Source organism: Scyliorhinus canicula, chromosome 10 (assembly GCF_902713615.1).
Source record: "Scyliorhinus canicula chromosome 10, sScyCan1.1, whole genome shotgun sequence".
Classification (NCBI taxonomy): domain Eukaryota; kingdom Metazoa; phylum Chordata; class Chondrichthyes; order Carcharhiniformes; family Scyliorhinidae; genus Scyliorhinus; species Scyliorhinus canicula.
This window is the reverse complement of record NC_052155.1, coordinates 21,952,427-21,974,295: the sequence shown is the minus strand read 5'-3', so window position 1 is coordinate 21,974,295 and position 21,869 is coordinate 21,952,427. Positions and strand designations below refer to the sequence as shown.

Below are 21,869 nucleotides of genomic sequence, written 5' to 3'. Positions count from 1 at the left end.
AAAGTAGATGCAGTATAATGTGGATAAATGTGAGGTTATCTGCTTCAGTAGCAAAAATAGGATGGTAAATTATTATTTGAATGGGTGTAAATTGAGAGAGGTGGATACTCAGTGAGACCTTGGTGCCTTTGTGCATCAGTCGCTGAAGGTAAGTGAGCAGGTGCAGCAAGCAGTAAAAAAGGCAAATGGTATGTTGGCCTTCATAGCGAGAGGATTTGAGTAGAGGAATAAATATATTTTACTGCAATTGTAAATTGTATAAGGCATTGGCGAGGCCACGCTTGAAGTATTGTGTACAGTTTTAGTGTCCTTATCTGAGGAAGGATGTTCTTACGATGGAGGGAGTGACACATAAGGAGAAACTAAGTTGGTTAATAATAATCGCTTATTATCATTGATATCATAGAATTTACAGTGTAGAAGGAGGCCATTCGGCCCATCGAGTCTGCACCGGCTCTTGGAAAGAGCACCCTACCCAAGGTCATCACCTCCACCTTATCCCCATAACCCAGTAACCCCACCCAACACTAAGGGCAATTTTGGACACTAAGGGCAATTTATCATGGCCAATCCACCTAGCCTGCACATCTTTGGACTGTGGGAGGAAACCGGAGCACCCGGAGGAAACCCATGCACACACGGGGAGGATGTGCAGACTCCGCACAGACAGTGACCCAAGCCGGAATCGAACCTGGGACCCTGGAGCTGTGAAGCAATTGTGCTATCCACAAGGCTACCGTACTGCCCTTTTGTCACGAGTAGGCTTCAATGAAGTTATTGTGAAAAGCCCCTAGTCGCCACATTCCGGCGCCTGTTCGGGGAGGCCGGTATGTGAATTGAACCCGCGCTGCTGGCCTTATTCTGCATTACAAGCCAGCTGTTTAGCCCACTGTGCTGAAGAAGCCCCTGTGGTCAGGATTATATTCATTGGAGTTTAGAAGAGTGAGAGGGAATCTCATAGAAACTTACAAAATTCTAACAGGATTAGACTGGGTAGATTCAGGAAGAATGTTCCCAATGTTGGCGGAGTCCAGAACTAGGGGTCATAGATTGAGGATAAGGGGTAAACCTTTTAGGACTAAGGTAACATAGAACATAGAATGATACACCGCAGTACAGGCCGTTCGGCCCTCGATGTTGCACCGACATGGAAAAAAACTAAAGGCCATCTAACCTACACTATGCCCTTATCATCCATATGCTTATCCAATAAACTTTTAAATGCCCTTAATGTTGGCGAATTCACTACTGTTGCAGGTAGGGCATTCCACGGCCTCACCACTCTTTGCGTAAAAAACCTACCTCTGACCTCTGTCCTATATCTATTACCCCTCAATTTAAGGCTATGTCCCCTCGTGCTAGCCACCTCCATCCGCGGGAGAAGGCTCTCGCTGTCCGCCCTATCTAACCCTCTGATCATTTTGTATGCCTCTATTAAGTCACCTCTTAACCTTCTCTCTAACGAAAACAACCTCAAGTCCATCAGCCTTTCCTCATAAGATTTTCCCTCCATACCAGGCAACATCCTGGTAAATCTCCTCTGCACCCGTTCCAAAGCTTCCACGTCCTTCCTATAATGAGGTGACCAGAACTGTACGCAATACTCCAAATGCGGCCTTACTAGAGTTTTGTACAACTGCAACATGACCTCATGGCTCCGGAACTCAATCCCTCTACCAATAAAGGCCAACACACCATAGGGCTTCTTCACAACCCTATCAACCTGGGTGGTAACTTTCAGGGATCTATGTACATGGACACCGAGATCCCTCTGCTCATCCACACTACCAAGAATTTTACCATTAGCCAAATATTCCGCATTCCTGTTATTCTTTCCAAAGTGAATCACCTCACACTTCTCCACATTAAACTCCATTTGCCACCTCTCAGCCCAGCTCTGCAGCTTATCTATGTCCCTCTGTAACCTGCAACATCCTTCCGCACTGTCTACAACTCCACCGACTTTAGTGTCGTCTGCAAATTTACTCACCCATCCTTCTGCGCCCTCCTCTAGGTCATTTATAAAAATGACAAACCGCAACGGCCCCAGAACAGATCCTTGTGGTACGCCACTCGTAACTGAACTCCATTCTGAACATTTCCCATCAACTACCACCCTCTGTCTTCTTTCAACTAGCCAATTTCTGATCCACATCTCTAAATCACCCTCAATCCCCAGCCTCCGTATTTTCTGCAATAGCCGACCTTGGGGAACCTTATCAAACGCTTTACTGAAATCCATATACACCACATCAACTGCTCTACCCTCATCTACCTGTTCAGTCACCTTCTCAAAGAACTCGATAAGGTTTGTGAGGCATGACCTACCCTTCACAAAACCATGCTGACTATCCCTAATCATATTATTCCTATCTAGATGATTATAAATCGTATCTTTTATAATCCTCTCCAAGACTTTACCCACCACAGACGTTAGGCTCACCGGCCTACAGTTACCCGGGTTATCTCTACTCCCCTTCTTGAACAAAGGGACCACATTTGCTATCCTCCAGTCCTCTGGCACTATTCCTGTAGCCAATGATGACCTAAAAATCAAAGCCAAAGGCTCAGCAATCTCTTCCCTGGCTTCCCAGAGAATCCTAGGATAAATCCCATCAGGCCCCGGGGACTTATCTATTTTCACCTTGTCCAGAATTGCCAACACTTCTTCCCTACGCACCTCAATGCCATCTATTCTAATAGCCTGGGTCTCAGCATTCTCCTCCACAATATTATCTTTTTCTTGAGTGAATACTGACGAAAAGTATTCATTTAGTATCTCGCTTATCTCCTCAGCCTCCACACACAACTTCCCACCACTGTCCTTGACTGGCCCTACTCTTACCCTAGTCATTCTTTTATTCCTGACATACCTATAGAAAGCTTTTGGGTTTTCCTTGATCCTACCTGCCAAAGACTTATCATGTCCCCTCCTTGCTCGTCTTAGCTCTCTCTTTAGATCCTTCCTCGCTTCTTTGTAACTATCAAGCGCCCCAACTGAAACTTCACGCCTCATCTTCACATAGGCCTCCTTCTTCCTCTTAACAAGAGATTCCACTTCTTTGGTAAACCACGGTTCCCTCGCTCGACCCCTTCCTCCCTGCCTGACTGGTACGTACTTATCAAGAACATGCAATAGCTGTTCCTTGAACAAGCTCCACATATCCAGTGTGCCCAACCCTTGCAGCCTACTTCTCCAACCAACACATCCTAAGTCATGTCTAATGGCATCATAATTGCCCTTCCCCCAGCTATAACTCTTGCCCTGCGGGGTATACTTATCCCGTTCCATCACTAACATAAAGGTCACCGAATTGTGGTCACTGTTTCCAAAGTGCTCACCTACCTCCAGATCTAACACCTGACCTGGTTCATTACCCAAAACCAAATCCAATGTGGCCTCGCCTCTTGTTGGCCTGTCAACATATTGTGTCAGGAAACCCTCCTGCACACATTGTACAAAGAACGACCCATCTAATGTACTCGAACTATATCTTTTCCAGTCAATATTTGGAAAGTTAAAGTCTCCCATAACAACTACCCTGTTACTTTCGCTCTTTTCCAGAATCATCTTCGCCATCCTTTCCTCTGCATCCCTCGAACTATTAGGTGGCCTATAGAAAATTCCCAACAGGGTGACCTCTCCTTTCCTGTTTCTAACCTCAGCCCATACTACCTTGGAAGAAGAGTCCCCATCTAGCATCCTTTCCGCCACCGTAATACTGTCCTTGACTAGCAGCGCCACACCTCCCCCTCTTTTGCCCCCTTTTCTGAGCTTACTAAAACACCTAAACTCCGGAACCTGCAACAAACATTCCTGTCCCTGCTCTATCCATGTCTTTGAAATGGCCACAACATCGAAGTCCCAGGTACCAACCCATGCTGCCAGTTCCCCTACCTTATTTCGTATACTCCTGGCATTGAAGTAGACACACTTCAAACCACCTACCTGAACACTGGCTCCCTCCTGCGAAGTCAAATCTGTGCTCCTGACCTCTGTACTCTCAATCTCCCGTACCCCAAAACTACAATCCAGGTTCCCATGCCCCTGCTGAATTAGTTTAAACCCCCCCAAAGAGCACTAACAAATCTCCCCCCCAGGATATTGGTGCCCCTCAGGTTCAGATGTAGACAATCCTGTCCATAGAGGTCCCACCTTCCCCAGAAAGAGTCCCAGTTATCCAGAAATCTGAATCCCTCCCGCCTGCACCATCCCTGTAGCCACGTGTTTAATTGCTCTCTCTCCCTATTCCTCAACTCACTATCACGTGGCACGGGCAACAACCCAGAGATAACAACTCTGTTTGTTCTCGCTCTGAGCTTCCATCCTAGCTCCCTAAAGGCCTGCCTGACATCCTTGTCCCCTTTCCTACCTATGTCATTAGTGCCAATGTGGACTACGACTTGGGGCTGCTCCCCCTCCCACTTAAGGACCCGGAAAACACGATCCGAGACATCACGTACCCTTGCACCTGGGAGGCAACATACCAAACGTGAGTCTCTCTCGCTCCCACAAAATCTCCTATCTGTGCCCCTGACTATTGAGTTCCCAATTACTAATGTTCTACTCCTTTCCCCCCTTCCCTTCTGAGCAACAGGGACAGACTCCGTGCCAGAGGCCCGTACCCCAAGGAGACGTTTCTTCACCCAGAGGTGGTGAACCTGTGGAATTCACTACCACAGAAAGCAGTTGAGATGAAAACTTTGTGTAATTTAAAGAAGGAGTTCGATATAGCTCTTGGGGCTGAAGGGATCAAGGGATATGAAGAGAAGGCAGGATCAGGGTATTGAACTTGATGATCAACCATGCTCGTTATGAAAGGTGGAGCAGGCTCGAAGGGCTGAATGGCCTCGTCCAGTATCTATTTTCTATGTATGTTTCTAATTCAATTGAGTTGGTCTCTCTGCATCAGGTCAGTGGACCCAATTTATCTAATGATAGGGGAATGGGTAGGAAAGGTCACATCAGTGGTCCAAATCACTCCAGTCCAAAGGGGCTTTTACGGGCTTTGGCCCAATTATTCTTCAGTTGGATCCATGCCTGCAATGGCACCTCCGTGCTGAAGTCCCCTCGCAGTCATGACCTCCCTCAGCGGCACCCCCTCCTGGTGGAGCTGCTGGTCTTTTGAATGGGCCTACAGCATTGGGAGCCCACCCATCTTATTAGGATGGCAAACGCAGAGGCGGCAGACTCGGAGGCAGTGACACCTCCGATGATTGTACTGCAGGTCTTGTCAATGCACAAGCGTGGGCTCGGGACCCCCATTCGTTCCCCATCAGGGTCCCAAAACCCTCTGGAAATGCAAGCCCAATGCACTTTAAATGCATTATTTACATTATCTTACCTTGGCATGATACAGTTCCAAGTGCCACAACATTTCTGGTCATGAATGAACAAAGTTCCTGTTTATTGGAGTCTGTCAGAGTTTGTTTTTGATGGTTACAGTGTGATTCCAGTATGGCCTGCTATCCCGCACACCTTGTACATCTCTGGCTATAAGCAACTGCCAATGGAGGGGGTGACTAGGGGCTGGTTTAGCACAGTGGGCTAAATAGCTGGCTTGCAGTGCAGAACAATGCCAGCTTCCCCGTACCAGCCTCCCCGAACAGGCGGCGGAATGTGGCAACTTGGGGCTTTTCACAGTAACTTCATTGAAGCCTACTTGTGACAATATTGTTATTAAATGGAAATAGCACTGAAGCAGACAAAATAACAGTATGTTCATCATCAGTGACCACAATAAGGCAATATAACGAACTCTGTGTTGATTCAGACATCTAGTGGAACATAGACTCATGGGAATTGATCTTGAAGGAGGTAATCCCCTGAGAAATTCAGATAGGATTGAAAAGCCTGTTGTGTCATTGTCGTCTTGCCTGGTATTTTGACCTGTTTTAATGATTTTAATATTTGTTCAGTGGTGACATCATAATTTCACCGTTATTGTTGAATTTGCCTTGCTGTTATCAGCTTGGTGAAGATTGTTTGTGTGAGTTTGCACCTTTTGACCTTCGTTTAAACTTTGCTGACCGCAATCTTACCAACTACACACATCGGAAAGTTGATATACGTTGTTTGCAACTATCCGATACGTGCTGCCGGTGGATGAGATTGTATGGCAGTTATCCTGCCAGCTTTACTCCATGTTGTCTGTGTTTATTTAGTTACAAATTGATTTAGTCCTAAGTATGAATAAAGATCACCTTAAAATGGTCTGTCAAATGATATCACTGAAGACGATGTCATTATGTTGGCCTGTCATAGATACAGGTATGGCATAGGTGGAATAATTCAAATACACAGAAATAGCCTTGACTGTCCCAGGATATCCCAAACATCGTACACTTCAAATTATTGGTATAATCAGAGGCTGATTTTTTTGGGACTTCTGAGAGGAGTTAAATATTTGGTCCCATTATCTGCAGCTTAGAGTAGAATGAGAGGACTGTACATTGGACGACTGTGCACCACTGTATCTGCTAAGGGAGCTAATCCCATCCACACAGCATGAAAGGATGTTACAGTTAACCTTGTTAACCTGGGTCTTTGGATTATTTTTCCAGTGAAATAATTGCTACATTACTATCTGGTGGTGGGCAATTAAACAACAAACTGGAGGAGGAGTCTCCACAAATAGCACTGGATGCTGCAAAGGCTATGGGTCCTGACAACATTCTGGCAGCAATCCAGAAGTCTCGTGCTCCCAGTCGAGCTGTTCCAGTACAGTTACAACAGTGACATCTAAAAACATAGAAAATAGGTGCAGATGGAGGCCATTGGGCCCTTCGAGCCTGCTCCGCCATTCATTATGATCAAGGCTGATCATTCAACTCAATAGCCTGATCCCACCCGCCCTCCTATATCCTTTGATCCCCTTAGCCCCAAGTGCTATATCTAACTGCTTCTTGAAAACATAGGGTAGCGAACTCCATGGGCTCACCACTCTCTGGGTGAAGACATTTCTCCTCATCTCTGTCCTAAATGGTCCACCTTGTATCCTCAGACTGTGACTCCCTGGTTCTGAACTCCCCACCATCATAGCATCATATAATTTACAGTGCAGAAGGAGGCCATTCGGCTCATCAAGTCTACACTGGCCCTTGGAAAGAGCACCTTACCCAAGCCCACACCTCCACCCTATCCCAATAACCCCACCCAACCCAACCCTTTTGGACACTAAGGGCAATTTAGCATGGCCAATCCATCTAACCTGCACATCCTTGGACTGTGTGCGGAAACCGGAGATCCGGAGGAAACCCACGCAGACGCGGGGAGAACATGCAGACACTCCTCACAGAGAGTGGCCCAAGCCGGGAATCGAACCTGGGACCCTGGAGCTGTGAAGCAACAGTGCTAACCACTGTGCTACCTTGCTGCCATCGGGAACATCCTTCTTGCATCCACCCTGTCCAGTCCTGTTAGAATTTTATAGGTTGCTGTGTGATCTCCCGCAAATGCAATCCTAACTGACTCAATCTCTCCTTCTACATCAGTCCTGCCTTCCCAGGAATCAGTCTGGTAAACCTTTGCTGCACTCCCTCTATAGCTAGAACATCCTTCCAAGGAGACTAATACTGCACACAGTATTCCAGGCGTGGCCTCACCAAGGCCCTGTATAATTAAAGCAAGACATCCCAGCTCCTGTACTCAAATCCTCTCAATGTGAAGGCCAACATCCCATTTGTCTTCTTTATTGCATCCTCCTCATAGCTCACCATCCCACCCAGCATTGTGTCATCAGCAAATGTGGAGTTATTACATTTAGTTCCCTCATCTAAATCATGAATATATTGTGAATAGCGCAGATCCCTGTGGTTACCCCACTAGTCACAGCCTGCTATTTGGAAAAAGACCCATTTATTCCTCCTCTTTGTTTCCTGTCTGCCAACTAGTTCTGTCCACCTCAATACACCCCCCCCTAATCCCATGCACTTTGGACGCGATTCTCCGCAAATGCGGCGAGTCGTAAAGGCTGCCGTGAAACTGGCCGTGTTTCGCGGCAGCCTCCGCGCCCCCTCCCAGGACCCGATTCTCCCCCCCCCGGGCGCGGCTAGCAGCGGGGCCCCATGAAGCACGGCATCGTGGGCTTAGTGACCGTCGCTAAGTCCGCGCGGCAAGCGTCACGCCAGCTGACGCGCACGATGACGTCAGCCACGCATGCACGGGTTGGACTGCTCCAACCCGCGCATGCGCGGATGACATCATCACGCAGACATATCATGCGCGGGCCGTCATGCCCCTCAGCCGCCCCGCGGACTGATCCTGCGGGGCGGCGGAAGAACAAATAGTGCGTGGGTATCGGAACCGCTGCCCGCGATCGGTGCCCACCGATCGCAGGCCCGTGCCACCCTTGGCACGGCCGTGGTGCGGCCGTGCCAATCGGTGCCATGGATGTCTGGGACGGGCACTTTGCGGCCGTTTTCACGAATGGTGAGAGCAGGTGTGATCGCGTTCGTGAAAACGGCCGTAAAGGCCTGGGAACTCGGCCTATCGGCCTGAGGAGAATTGCTGTTCGCCGTAACAAACGGCGAGCAGCGATTCGTGTCGTGGGGGGGGGGGGGGGGGGGGGGGGAGAATAGCGGGAGGGCGTGAAAATTGTCGGGAAGGCCCTCCCGCTATTCTCTGACCCGTCGTGGGCAGCGGAGAATTTACATGCTAATCTCTTATTTGGGACTTTGTCGAAAATGGGAGTCCAAATAAACAACAGCCATTGGCTCTCCTTCAGCAACTCTCCCAGTTACATCCTCAAAGAATTCCAGTAAATTTGTCAAACATGATTTCCCCTTTATAAAGCCATGCTGACTTGGCAATGGAGAAAATTGCCTTTGACATTGCCTGTGCTGAATCCTCCACTATCAACTTTCTGGGATTTACCGTTGACCACAAACTGAGCTGGATCGGCCACCTAAATACTATGGTACCAAGAGCAGGTCAGAGGCTGGGAATTCTGCGGTGAGGAAAGGCAGATATGCAGCTGCGCACACTGTTAACAGCCCACTTTGAACCGAGTGCCAACCCCTGAGTGCCCTGTAGCCCCAGATAACCCATCAGCTGAATGGGCACCCTCCAGCGCAACCAGTTCCATCTTTTTGGCTGGGATAAGTGTATGGGGATTGTAATCTGTATGTGCGCCTGCAGCTTGTCAGCCTCCCGAGTGTCAATCACGGACCTGGCGAATCCCACACCGTTATTCTTTGGAATCGACTGTGTTCCACGCGGCACCAATGCTAGCCCCTCAAAGGTAGCGGAATCGGTCCCAGTGTGGCACCAGTTGTTCTGTCATAAAAGTCCTGGAATTCTGTGTTGGCATCAACACTTTGTCTCAGAAACGTAGAATTCAGCCCCTTATCTCCCCTCACCATCGATGCACAGTGACAACAGTGTGAACCATCAGCAGGATGCACTGCAGCAACTTAGCAAGGCACCTCCAACTGCACCTTGCAAACCTGTGACCCTACCGAGGACTGGGGCACCAGATACATGAATGGGTAAACCATCACCTGCAAGTTTTTTGCCGAGCCACACACTAACCTGACTTGGAAGTACTTTGCTGTTCTGTTGCTGGGCCACAATCCTGGGGTGGACTTTATGATTCCCCCTCCTGCCCCTCCCAGCCGGTGTGTTTTTGGTTGGGATGGGGAGGGGTGGGTTATAATAGATGTCGGATTCGCCCAAAGTTCCTACCCAACTCTCCCCATTCCCAACAATACAGGCAGTGAGTAAGGAGCCCAGAGGGATGTGCACCCCTAGGCCTATCCTCAAATAAGCAGCAGTTAAGGGCATCAATCCACCTCACCGTCATACTACCCTGACATTGGAAAGTGGGCAAGAGACCGAATGCTGTTTTTTCACCAAAGTTAATGAAAAGATAGGAAGGAAGGGGAATACCTCCTTCGGGAGGGAATGCACACGCACACCAGCCCCACACCCCACAACCACACACCCTTCATACACACATACCCCACACACATATACACACTCCACACACACACACCCCCCACACACACACACACACACCCCACACACCCCCCACACACACACACACACCCCACACACATACACACACTCCACACACACACCTCACACACATATACACACTCCACACATACACACACCCCACACACATATACACACTCCACACATACACACACCCCACACACACCCCACACATACATACACACACACACCCCATGCACACACACCCCACGCAAACATACACACACACCCCATGCACACACACCCCACGCAAACATACACACACACCCCATGCACACACACCCCATACACACACACCCCATGCACACACACCCCATACACACACACCCCATGCACACACACCCCATGCACACACACCCCATACACACACACCCCATACACACACACCCCATGCACACACACCCCATACACACACACCCCATGCACACACACCCCACGCAAACATACACACACACCAAATCTCACCTGACACTGCTAGGTCAATGATAAATTTATATCAGTTGTGGCTCCCAAGACAATTGCGAAACTGTATATGAGCACATGAATCACTGACTAGAAATACTTTCACACTTTACTGTGCAGCCTTTGAATTCTTTGACTTATTTCTGAGTGAAGATTTGCCCCTCGATCGGGACTGAGGGAAGGTGTAATGTTCTCTTTCACCACCATGTCATAGCCTCCCTCTGGCTGAGCCTCAATTTTCTCTGCTCTGTTGATAATCCCAGCTTTGATTAATCAGTTCATAATCACCTCTTCATGCATATTGTCCCATATGTTCCATAAAGTGGAAACACCACGACAGGTGGCCACCACAAACTGTAATTCCAAAGTCTGCAGCAACCTGTCCGGCCTTCAAACGGAGCTGAACTGTATTTAACCCACAGCAGGCAGCTCGTTTTGTTAATACGTATTCTTCCAATTTCTGTTTGATGTTAGTCCACCTGGTTTTAGATCCACCGTTTGTTTTTTTGATCAGCAACACAACCTTCACCTTGCACCGAACATTTTTCATCGCTCACTCCGTATTGATGGTGCGCAACCATGTTCCCGCCATTTTATTCAGCATATTTCACGACTTCTAGCTTGAATATTATCGTACAAGATTGCCATGAACTGTCAGGAGGCATTTTGGTATGAGGCATGGGGGTTTGCCTGGACTTCTTAATCAGGCGCCGGTACATACAATGGGCAGCACGGTGGCACAGTGGTTAGCACTGTGGCTTCACAGCGCCAGAGTCCCAGGTTCGATTCCCGGCTTGGGTCACTGTGTGGAGTCTGCACGTTCTCTCCGTGTCTGCGTGGGTTTTGTCTGGCTGCTTCTGTTTCCTCCATCAAATCCCGAAAGACGTGCTTGTTAGGTGAATTTTCTGAATTCTCCCTCTGTGTACCCGAACAGGTGCCGGGGTGTGGTGACTAGGGGATTTTCACAGTAACTTCATAGCAGTGTTAATGCAAGCCTACTTGTGACAATAAAGATTAACTTAAACGGTAGATAAAGTGGGATTGAAGATGAGGCCTGATCTGGGGGAAAGAAAATCTTGTCTTATGCACCAGAAAATAGGGTACAAACATGCCTCATGAAGAGGAACAGAACCCGGTCTCTCAGGAATCCCAAACTTGAGGTCAATGGGATAAATGCATCTTATTTCAAATGTTTTAAAATTTCCAATTAAGGGGCAATTTAGCGTGGCCAATCCACCCACCCTGCACATCTTTGGATTGTGGGAAGGGCAGCACAGTGGCGCAGTGGGTTAGCCCTGCAGCCTCACGGCGCCGAGGTCCCAGGTTCAATCCCGGCTCTGGGCCACTGTCCGTATGAAGTTTGCACATTCTCCCCGTGTTTCTGTGGGTTTCGCCCCCACAACCCAAAAATGTGCAGGCTAGGTGGATTGGGCACACTAAATTGCCCCTTAATTTGAAAAAATGAATTGGGTACACTAAATTTATGTAAAAAAGATTTTTTTAAATCTTTGGGTTGTGGGGGCGAGACCCACACAAACACGGGGAGAATGTGCAAACTTCATACGGACACTGGTCTGGGGCCGGGTCGAACCTGTGTCCTCGGCACCGTGAGACAGCACTGCTAACCACTGCGCCACCCATCTTATTTCAATTTAATATGTTCTGTGGAATAACTGGTCAGATATTTCCGATTCTGTATAATATGGCAGGGTAAGCCAATCTTCGCTCATAATAAAACTGTGCTTTTAATCCGAGGTGAGATTGGCTGGCTGGCTTGTTCCCAGTAATTATATCCGCTTGTTCATTATTTTTTTTTTTAAAGTTTAACTGGGGAATCATGAGCATTTGTTTGAATGCTTTATTTTTTTAAATATGGGAACATGTTTTAAGAATGGCCGATGATCGTTGATGTCCGTTCATGACTCCGGTGATTAATCAAAGCTATTGCTTGTGCCTCAGAAATGAATGCAGATGTGGAAACCAAACAGAACAAGTCTGCATCATATATTATGCAGAAAATCAACACCCCCCCCCCCCCCCCCTGCCACCGGCTGGAATTTGATTGAAAAGATGTCTTTCAGTTTTTTTGAACGTCATGATTTCAGTAATAAGGGAAGCAATGGCATCTTGTCTTTCTTGTGAGATGTTTTTGAACACAAAACATTTGTTTTCCTTCTGGGGCAGGTACCAAATCATCGCAGCAAAGTGTTTGTCAGTCTGCTCTTTAGCTCTGTTTTAAATTGCTCTCTCATTCCTGGAAACCTCTAGCTGTTTGCTGAATTGCGAAGAGAATAGATGCAGTCGCGGGGAAATCACCTGGCAGTGTAACATGCTGCAGACTTCTCTGCATTGCAGGCCAGCTGCGTATTTTCACTCCATGGAGTATAAGCTTGCACATAATGGAGAGTTTATTTCTCTCAAGAGACAATTAAATACTGAGGTCGCAGTTCGGCATTGTGCTGCTGGGGACTCTCCTGGCCAAGATCCCAAGACGCTGTAATGTGAGGAATCGGGTCATTTTCAGCAAGCTGTTTGATCAGGCAGATCAGGCCACGCCCAATGTTATTGAAAATGAAATGAAATGAAAATCGCTTATTGTCACGCCTACTGTGAAAAGCCCCTAGTTGCCACATTCTGGCGCCTGTCCAGGGAGGCTGGTACTGGAATCGAACCGTGCTGCTGGCCTGCTTGGTCTGCTTTAAAAGCCAGCGATTTAGCTGAGTGAGCTAAACCATTCTGACTCAACGTCAATTTTGAGCCCATTTTGGCAGCACGGCGGCGCAGTGGTTAGCACTGCTGCCTCAGCTCTGGGTCACTGGCCGTGTGGAGTTTGCACATTCTCCCCGTGTTTGCGTGGTTTCACCCCAACAACCCAAAGATGAAATGGAAATCGCTCATTGTCACAAGTAGGCTTCAAATGAAGTTACTGTGCAAAGTCCCATTCTGGCTCCTGTTCGGGGAGATGTGCAGGGTAGGTGGATTGGCCACACTAAATTGCCCCTTAATTGGAAAAGATGAATCGGGTACTCTAAATTAAAAAAAAAAATTGAGCCCATTTTCTTCTGCAGAGTTCTTGGATGAGGTGATGAGGAGGAGAGGGTGACATGGTTCAGAATACCAACTGCAGAGCCAGATGAGGTTAGCTAACCCGCGTGTCGGTTTAGCTCAGTGGCAGAGCTCTGGCCTTGCTGTGAATTCCAGACCACGTGGAGGAAAATTTGAGCGCATTGGTGTCTTTCAGATGTTAAACTAAGGCCCAGTTTAGTTGCACCTGAAACACTTGTGAAGAGATAGGGGGGGGGCGGGGGGGGGGGGGGGGGGGGAGGGGGGGGGGGAACGACAAGTTTATTGTGGTATTATCATAAATGTAAGAACTGCAAGGGTTAAGGAAATGTCTAGATCAGCCACTAGAGGGAGCTAGAGTTACAAGTATATAAGACATTGATGCTAAGCCATGTGGGGAGAGAAGTGAAGGACATAGCTGGAGTACAGACTGAAGAGAAGACAGTGTGAGTGAGAGCAGATCATAGTTTATTATAGTGTAGCCATTTGTAATAAATGAGTGTAGATTATATGTTAATTATCAACTGTATTATATAGGAAGCGGTAAGTGTCGAATCCAAATTAGTAGTGTTAAGAAATTTATAGATTTGTTCAAGTTCAAGCTATTTTGTGGTCTTTGTGAACACTACGCCAACCATCCTGAATTTAGCAACACAAAGAACACCACATTTATAACGTTAATTGCATGCCATCTGTGGGGACACTCGTGTCATTTCAGTGAACCCAAAATCTGGGAATTTTCAAAACTGATTGTCCCCATGGACAATCCCAGTGATCATGAATGTTCCTATTGTTCTTTTTCAGGTGAACAAATCCCGCCTTTGGATCCTTCACAGATTAATAGCAATGGAGCTTTCAAAGTTGGAAGACACCAGGTACGACCGACCAAGCGTTGCTGCTGAGCAGCCGACTGTGTTGGGCGAGCAAACCCCAAGTAACGTTGAGTCAACATCGTCATAACGAAGCAGCCGTACAGGGGGGGGGAAAACCGAGAAAAGAAACATTTATTTGTGTGTTATTGTTTGAATTATTTAGCAGTCTTGAGGTTATTTATCGGTGCTTGGGGCTGCTGATGCTTTCATTCCGACACACTGTTGTCCTGATTTCATGACGTTACTGTAAGAATTTTCAGAGGGGATACCTGCACTATGAATGAAAATGTTGAAATGCCAGTTGTTCTTTTTGTTGTTCTCCTTCCTTCTGACTTTTTTTCCTGGCCCCCTCCTCTTGCCTTTCCGAGCCAGGTGACTGAGGTCCGTTCCGCTTTTTGTGCCCACTCTCATTTGTAAGCGGCCAGAAGCTAATTGAACCTCCTCAGGGGAAAAACTAATTTATGTGCGCAGCCCTCGGGTCGTCCCCGTTGCACATGACTAAATGGTCTCTTTATTTATTCCGAGCTGATTAATAATAACAAAACAAAACCTGACAAAATGGCTGTGAAGCACGGTCAAAATTAAATTCTGGCTAACAACTCTTTGCTGCTTCCTCCACGCCCCATGTTTAAAAGTGTGAATACAGATGGCCATCCAAAGATGAAAATTACTGCTTGGATAATCATATGAGCTTGCTGGGAAAATGAATTGCCTTGTGTGCCAGTGGGCTCTGAAGAGCCAGAAGATCCCTGATTGACCCTTGACCTGCACTGTTAGCTGGTCTCCGTGAGGGGGAGGGGGGAGACGCAGCTGGCTTCCATCAGCTTTGGAATCAGGAGGAGAATATCAGTCAAGATTCTCATTTCTGCACACTAACCAGTGACTCCCACTGGGAGGTACAGGAGCGGAACCTTTGCATGGCAAGTTGCTGCAAGTGGAAGATTGTACAGGGAATCTGGGATCGACAGGGAATCTGGGATCTGTGCGAATAGGGCAAATAACTGTGTATCTCCTTAGCCAATCATGTTGAAGAGTTGTTAATGTGGGAGGGCAGGTTTATTTCTCCCCGTCTCTATTAGAAAGGACTTTATCCCATCAGTTGGCATGGCAATGAGATAACGTACCATCCACTTCCAGCAGCCCATTTTCTTTTTTTGATAGTAGCAAAATCTTATATTGGGTTGACAGTATTTGAGAAGCGATCACGTTAGCATAATGAAGCAATGGTGTGACGCTCAATGGTAACTCAGCAGTGCTTGGGGCTCTGTGGAGGGATTTCCCCCACTGAGCAGAATTTTACACCCCATTGGCTGTAAAATGTGGCGAGCTGTTCAAAAGCCCATCGACTTCGGTAGGATCATAAAATTCCACCCGTTGTTCTTGTTTAGTCCTTGGTGTTGACAACAAATTGTTTTATTCCAAGCTCCGACCATTTACTTTTAACCATTATGGGCCGGAATTTAGTACAGGGCTCCATTTTTTAAAATATAAATTCATTCCAACTGTGTTTCTTGCTTCTAGCACATTGCTATGAAGGGGATGGGTACTGTATTAATGTAGCTCTTGGTGTGTTTCCAATGTTTAAAATGCCTGCAGCATCATTTGGTGCTCGATATCAATGGCGCCGACCCCTCAATACTTCTTTAAACTATTTTCAAGTGGAAACATGCAGAATAATTGTAAGTTGCCAGTAGCAGAGACATTTCCAAATTTTTAAAAAGAGTTTGGTTCCATTACATGAGCAGGGATGCAGAGACAATCATGACATTCCAGTGCTGCGTGAATTATTTTGCTTCATGTTGCACAGATTTAGTTCCAGGGTCACAAAGGTTTATCAGAAATCAATTGAATTAATTGATTGGTAATCTTTAAAAAAAATTTTTTAGAGTACCCAATTCATTTTTTCCAATTAAGGGGCAACTTAGCGTGTCCCACCCACCTACCCTGCACATCTTTTGGGCTGTGGGGGCGAAACCCACGGGGAGAATGTGCAAACTCCACACGGATAGTGACCCAGAGCCGGAATCGAACCTGGCGCTGTGAGGCAGCAGTGCTAACTGCCGCGCCACCATGCTGTCCTGATCGGTAATCGGTTTGCAACAGTAAAACTTTCTGTAACAATGCATCACTAAATTGATTTTTAAAAAATCATCCCCTGGGGTGTGAGCATTGCAGACAAGGCCAGCCTTTATTACCCATCCTTGAGAAGGGTACAACCTGGAATAGTAAATTGGTTTTATTCCAGTGCAGTATTCAAATGAACGCATGATACAAATCAAAGGCTTTGTCATATTTTGTATGACATTTAGGTTTTTGGTCTCTTGCTCGCATTTATTTTAATCCAATGGGCGATGCGCCACCCTGCACAAGAGGCAGGTGAGTACCATACTTCTAGGTTTCTGTGAAAGCCTTCTGTTGTTGGCCATTAGGGAGAATACAAAGGTAGCACAGGAAGAACTGTACCTTCATTGCCACTCTTCAAGTCTTTGTGGAGAATCACGTGGCTCCTGCTCAGCACCTTCCTGTGAAAGCTGGCTCAGATTGACAACTGGTCATACAGGTGGACTTGGCACAAACATTTCCTCCCTCCACAATGCGGCAAAATAACGAGAGCTCTGTATTCCACCAAGATGTGGAAACGAGAGCGGTTCACCGGTTTGTGGAATCCAGATTATTGATATGAACCAACAACTTATACAATTATTGGACTGCTTTGTTTCAGAATAATTGAGCATCTGCTGCCATTATTATCTTTAATTATTTCAGGTTAATAGCCCTGCGATCGTCGATTGTGCAGAATTGCTGAATAATCGCACCTTTTGATTCTTTGTTGTAACTTGCTGTGTAACGACATCCCAACTAGATTTTGTTTTTGGTTCAATCGGAATTATGGAAAAGTTGCACAAATGTGTTGTTTTTTTTGGAATGACGTTGGCTGTCGAAAGGGAAACTTGGCTGCAGTTCCGAAGAAATCTATTAGTACACAAGTTGAAGGACTTGTGTAACTGCTCCATCATAATCACAGGGCTTTTCATGATCAGACTCGTTGGCACCAATTTGGGTATTCTGTCAGCCAAGTGTAACTATTTTAATGCATTTTCAATTAAAATATGTGTTATTTTTTAGATTGGGCTGGTCCCATGTAGTACATGTCAATTAAATGGGTACAATTCTGTGTTATTCTAATCACTAATACTGTATAGTAATACCATTAACATTGTGTTGCTGAAGGTGAAATGTTTCAATGTACATTCAATAAACAACCTTTCATAACAATTAGCTTGTCTGATCATTGGGTATTTATTGCATAGGCAGACAACTATGGGCCACGCACAGTATTCAGCTTCTAGAATGGTTCTAATGGTAGCACAAGTGGCCAGCACTGTGGCTTCACAGCGCCATGGTCCGAGGTTCGATTCCCCGCTGGGTCACTGTGCGGAGTCTGCACGTTCTCCACGTGTCTGAGTGGGTTTCCTCCAGGTGCTCCGGTTTCCTCCCACAGTCCAAAGATGTGCAGGTTAAATTGCCCTTAGTGTCCAAAAGGTTAGGAGGGGATCTTGGGTTACGGGGATAGGGTGGAAGTGAGGGCTTAAATGGCCTCCTTCTGCACTGTATGTTCTATGTACATCATTGTGGTGCTTTTTACTTGCAAATTGTTTTCACTCACTGCATAAGAGTGATGGCATATTAAATTAGAGAGTTGCAAGGGGATGTCTGAATGGTTATACATTAATGACTTCAATTTTTTTTATAAATGTTTTTTATTGGGTTTTGAACAAAGTATATTTACCGTTATGTACACAGGATAAGAAACATATATATATATACACATATATAGAAGAGAAGGACATACCCAAACATACCAAAGAAAAGAAAATAGTAAATAGTAAAAAAAATACAATAAAAAAAAAATAGAATAACTGGTAGGGTATTGTGCACCAGCTCAACAGCAGCAACTCTGTACACCTGGCAAAATTATTTACAAAATGGCTTCATTTTAAACACTTGGCGGGAAGTCTTAGCCCACCGATACTGAGCGGGAAAAGTGCGCACTTACCAGATATCAAAGATGGTGGCGAACTTTCCGACTCTAGCAGCAACCTCGGGCTTGTGACGGGACGTTCTGCGCAGGCCCCAGTGCGGGGCAGTTTGAATGAAGCCACATCCCCCTGTGACAATGATAAAGATTGTTATTATTTACCCCACCAACCCCTCAGCCTTCCACCAATATTTCCCCTCAGCCTTTCACCCATACTGATGTTTAGCATTTCACCCACCTTTCCCACAGCACAGCTCCCCCTCCAAGGGTCATCGCTGCATCACAACAGGGTGTTAGGCCTGGGTTCGCAGTATCAGTGGATCTTACCTGCAGGACGGAGGATGATGACGACTCGCTGTGGGGTGAGCTCTGGTGCTTCTCGTGGGACAGTCATGTATCTGATGTGCCCTGAAGCGCTCCCCTGGGAGTCCCTGCCTCCACCTGATGTGCTGCAGCATATGTGGGGTGCTCACCAGAAGGTTACCTAGTAGCCTGATCACCAACATTTGCCTCGGAGGTGAGGGTGGATGGTTCAGGTGAAAGTAGTGGCGAGGTATGAGTGTCTTTCCCGAAGTGGTGCTTTGGGTTGTTCTGAGGGTTTGGATGGGGGCTGTGACCCGGGACAGCCCGGCCTCGTCTGTTGGAGGTCTTGGAAGACAAAGGACATGGGGTCAGTTCCTGGGAGACAAAAACATTACTTGAGACAGGGACATCTGCACAGAGTATCTGGGGTCCCATACCATGAGATGACTTGTGGTGGGAATGGCACGGGAACATCAATCAGAGCCTTGGCAGCTCTAAATTGGCTGATAGGCTCATTCAAATATCAGCAGGCAATACAAAACAACATCAGGCTCTGATTGGCTAACTCCCCTTCAGAGCGGGGAAACGGTTTGCCAAACGTTGAGAAGTGGTGGAGGCTTCCAGCAGTTCAAATACGTCCCTCCTGAATTGGTGTGAAGTTTCTGAACTTTCAGCAAGTAAAGGTGAAAAGCAGCAGCCATGTTTCTGCCATTCGCTCTGTCGAGTAGCCTGAGGTAAAAGTGAGGTGGCCGATCTAACAGAGGCATGTGAGCCTGCAAAACATTCAGTGAGGTGAGGAGGAGACGCTAGCTAGTGGCTGTCGAAGGGAGCACTGGGGTGACAGCCCTGGCCTGGATGTTGATGCGGGCAACCAACAAGAACAGAGGCTAGGCCCGATAGGCAGGCAGGTAGCCAGGAGCGCACGTGGTCGTTGAGGCTCAAGGCCTGGCCACCCTAGTAAGAGCCGAGAGGTGAGCAGAGCGGCAGTCGGGAATTGCGAAGAAGGGCAGGTAAGTGCCAGGGTTGTGCCCTGGGGAATTGGCGAGCATTGGCCAGTGGGAGCGGGGAGACTCAGTCAGGGGCCACCCAGACAGGGCTGAGAGTGAGAGGGCTGGAGTGGGCAGCAACTGGAGTGGGCAGTGAGGGTGAGAGAGAGAGCAGAGGCCAGGCCAGATATCCAGCAGCAGCAGCCATGAGCACATGCAGTTGTCATGGGTGGGTAGGGTCAGGAGGGCATTGACATTGTTTGGGGTGGGGCTAGACATCATTGGAAGTGGGCCACCACATCACTGGGGGTGGATTGTGATGTGGGGCCCCCACAAATGGGGGAAATACCGCCTCTGCCATTGCCCCTGTCATCTTCTGATGCTCCACAGGTCACTGAAAGGGGCAACACAGGTGGAGAAGGTAGTCAAGAAGGCACATGGCATGCTTGCCTTTATTGGCCGGGGCACTGAGTATAAAAATTGGCAAGTCATGTTGCAGCTGTATAGAACCTTAGTTAGGCTACACTTGGAGTATAGTGTTCAATTCTGGTCGCCACACTACCAGAAGGATGCGGAGGCTTTAGAGAGGTTGCAGAAGAGATTTACCAGGATGTTCCCTGGTATGGAGGGCATTAGATATGAGGAGAGGTTGAATAAACTTGGTTTGTTCTCACTGGAACGATGGAGGTTGAGGGGCGACCTGATAGAGATCTATAAAATTGTGAGGGGCATAGACAGAGTGGATAGTCAGAGACTTTTTCCCAGGGTAGAGGGGTCAATTACTAGGGGGCAGAGGTTTAAGGTGCGAGGGGCAGGATACAAACAGGATGGTCTTTACCTGAACCAGAGGGGTACCAATATCCTGGGGGGAAGATTTGCTAGTGCTCTTCGGGGGGGTTTAAACTAATTCAGCAGGGGGATGGGAACCTAAATTGTAGTCCCAGTGTACAGGATGTTGAGAGTAGTGAGGTCAGGGATAGGGTTAAAAGTTCGAAAGAGGGCACCGGCAAGCAGGACGCTGGTTTGAAGTGTGTCTACTTCAACGCCAGGAGCATCCGGAATAAGGTGGGTGAGCTTGCAGCATAGGTTGGTACCTGGGATCTCGATGTTGTGCCGATTTCGGAGACATGGATAGAGCAGGGACAGGAATGGTTGTTGCAGGTTCCAGGATTTAGATGTTTCTGTAAGAGCAGAGATGGTAAAAGAGGGGGGGTGTGGCATTGTTAATCAAGGAAAGTATTACGGCGGTAGAAAGGACGCTTGAGGACTCGTCTACTGAGGTAGTATGGGCCGAGGTTAGGAACAGTAGAGGAGAGGTCACCCTGTTGGGAGTTGTCTATAGACCTCCGAATAGTTCCAGAGATGTAGAGGAAAGGATTGCAAAGATGATTCTCGACAGGAGCGAGAGTAACAGGGAAGTTGTTATGGGGGACTTCAACTTTCCAAATATTGACTGGAAATACTATAGTTCGAGTACTATAGATGGGTCAGTTTATGTGCAGTGTGTGCAGGAGGGTTTTCTGACACAGTATGTAGACAGGCCAACAAGGGGCGAGGCCACATTAGATTTGGTACTGGGTAATGAACCCGGCCAGGTGTTAGATTTAGATGTAGGTGAGCACTTCGGTGATAGTGATCACAATTCGGTTATGTTTACTTTAGCAATGGGCAGGGATAGGTATATACCGCAAGGCAAGAATTATAGCTGGGGGAAAGGCAATTATGATGCTATTCGGCAAGATTTAGGATGTATAGGATGGGGAAGGAAACTGCAGGGGATGGGTACAATCGAAATGTGGAGCTTTTTCAAGGAACAGCTACTGCGTGTCCTTGATAAGTATGTACCTGTCAGGCAGGGAGGAAGTTGTCGAGCAAGGGGACCGTGGTTTACTAAGGAAGTTGAAGCACTTGTCAAGAGGAAGAAGAAGGCTTATGTTAGGATGAGACATGAAGGCTCAGTTAGGGCACTTGAGAGTTACAAGTTAGCCAGGAAGGACCTAAAAGGAGAGTTAAGAAGAGCGAGGAGAGGACACGAAAAGTCGGCGGATAGGATCAAGGAAAACCCTAAGGCTTTCTATAGGTATATCAGGAACAAAAGAATGACTAGAGTAAGATTAGGGCCAATCAAGGATAGTAGTGGAAAGTTG

The 21,869-nt window shown here is 47.2% G+C and overlaps 1 protein-coding gene across 1 annotated transcript in view; it reads left to right on the top strand.

The window, feature by feature from the left end:
* rab31 (RAB31, member RAS oncogene family) overlaps positions 1-17,670 on the top strand; it is a 132,894-nt gene extending 115,224 nt beyond the window's left edge. Inside the window, exon 7 of the mRNA XM_038808675.1 lies at positions 14,327-17,670. Within this exon, the coding sequence (XP_038664603.1) occupies positions 14,327-14,424 (98 nt within the window). The 3' untranslated portion in view covers positions 14,425-17,670. The remainder of the gene's footprint in view (positions 1-14,326) is intronic.
* The last annotated feature ends 4,199 nt before the right edge of the window (positions 17,671-21,869 follow it).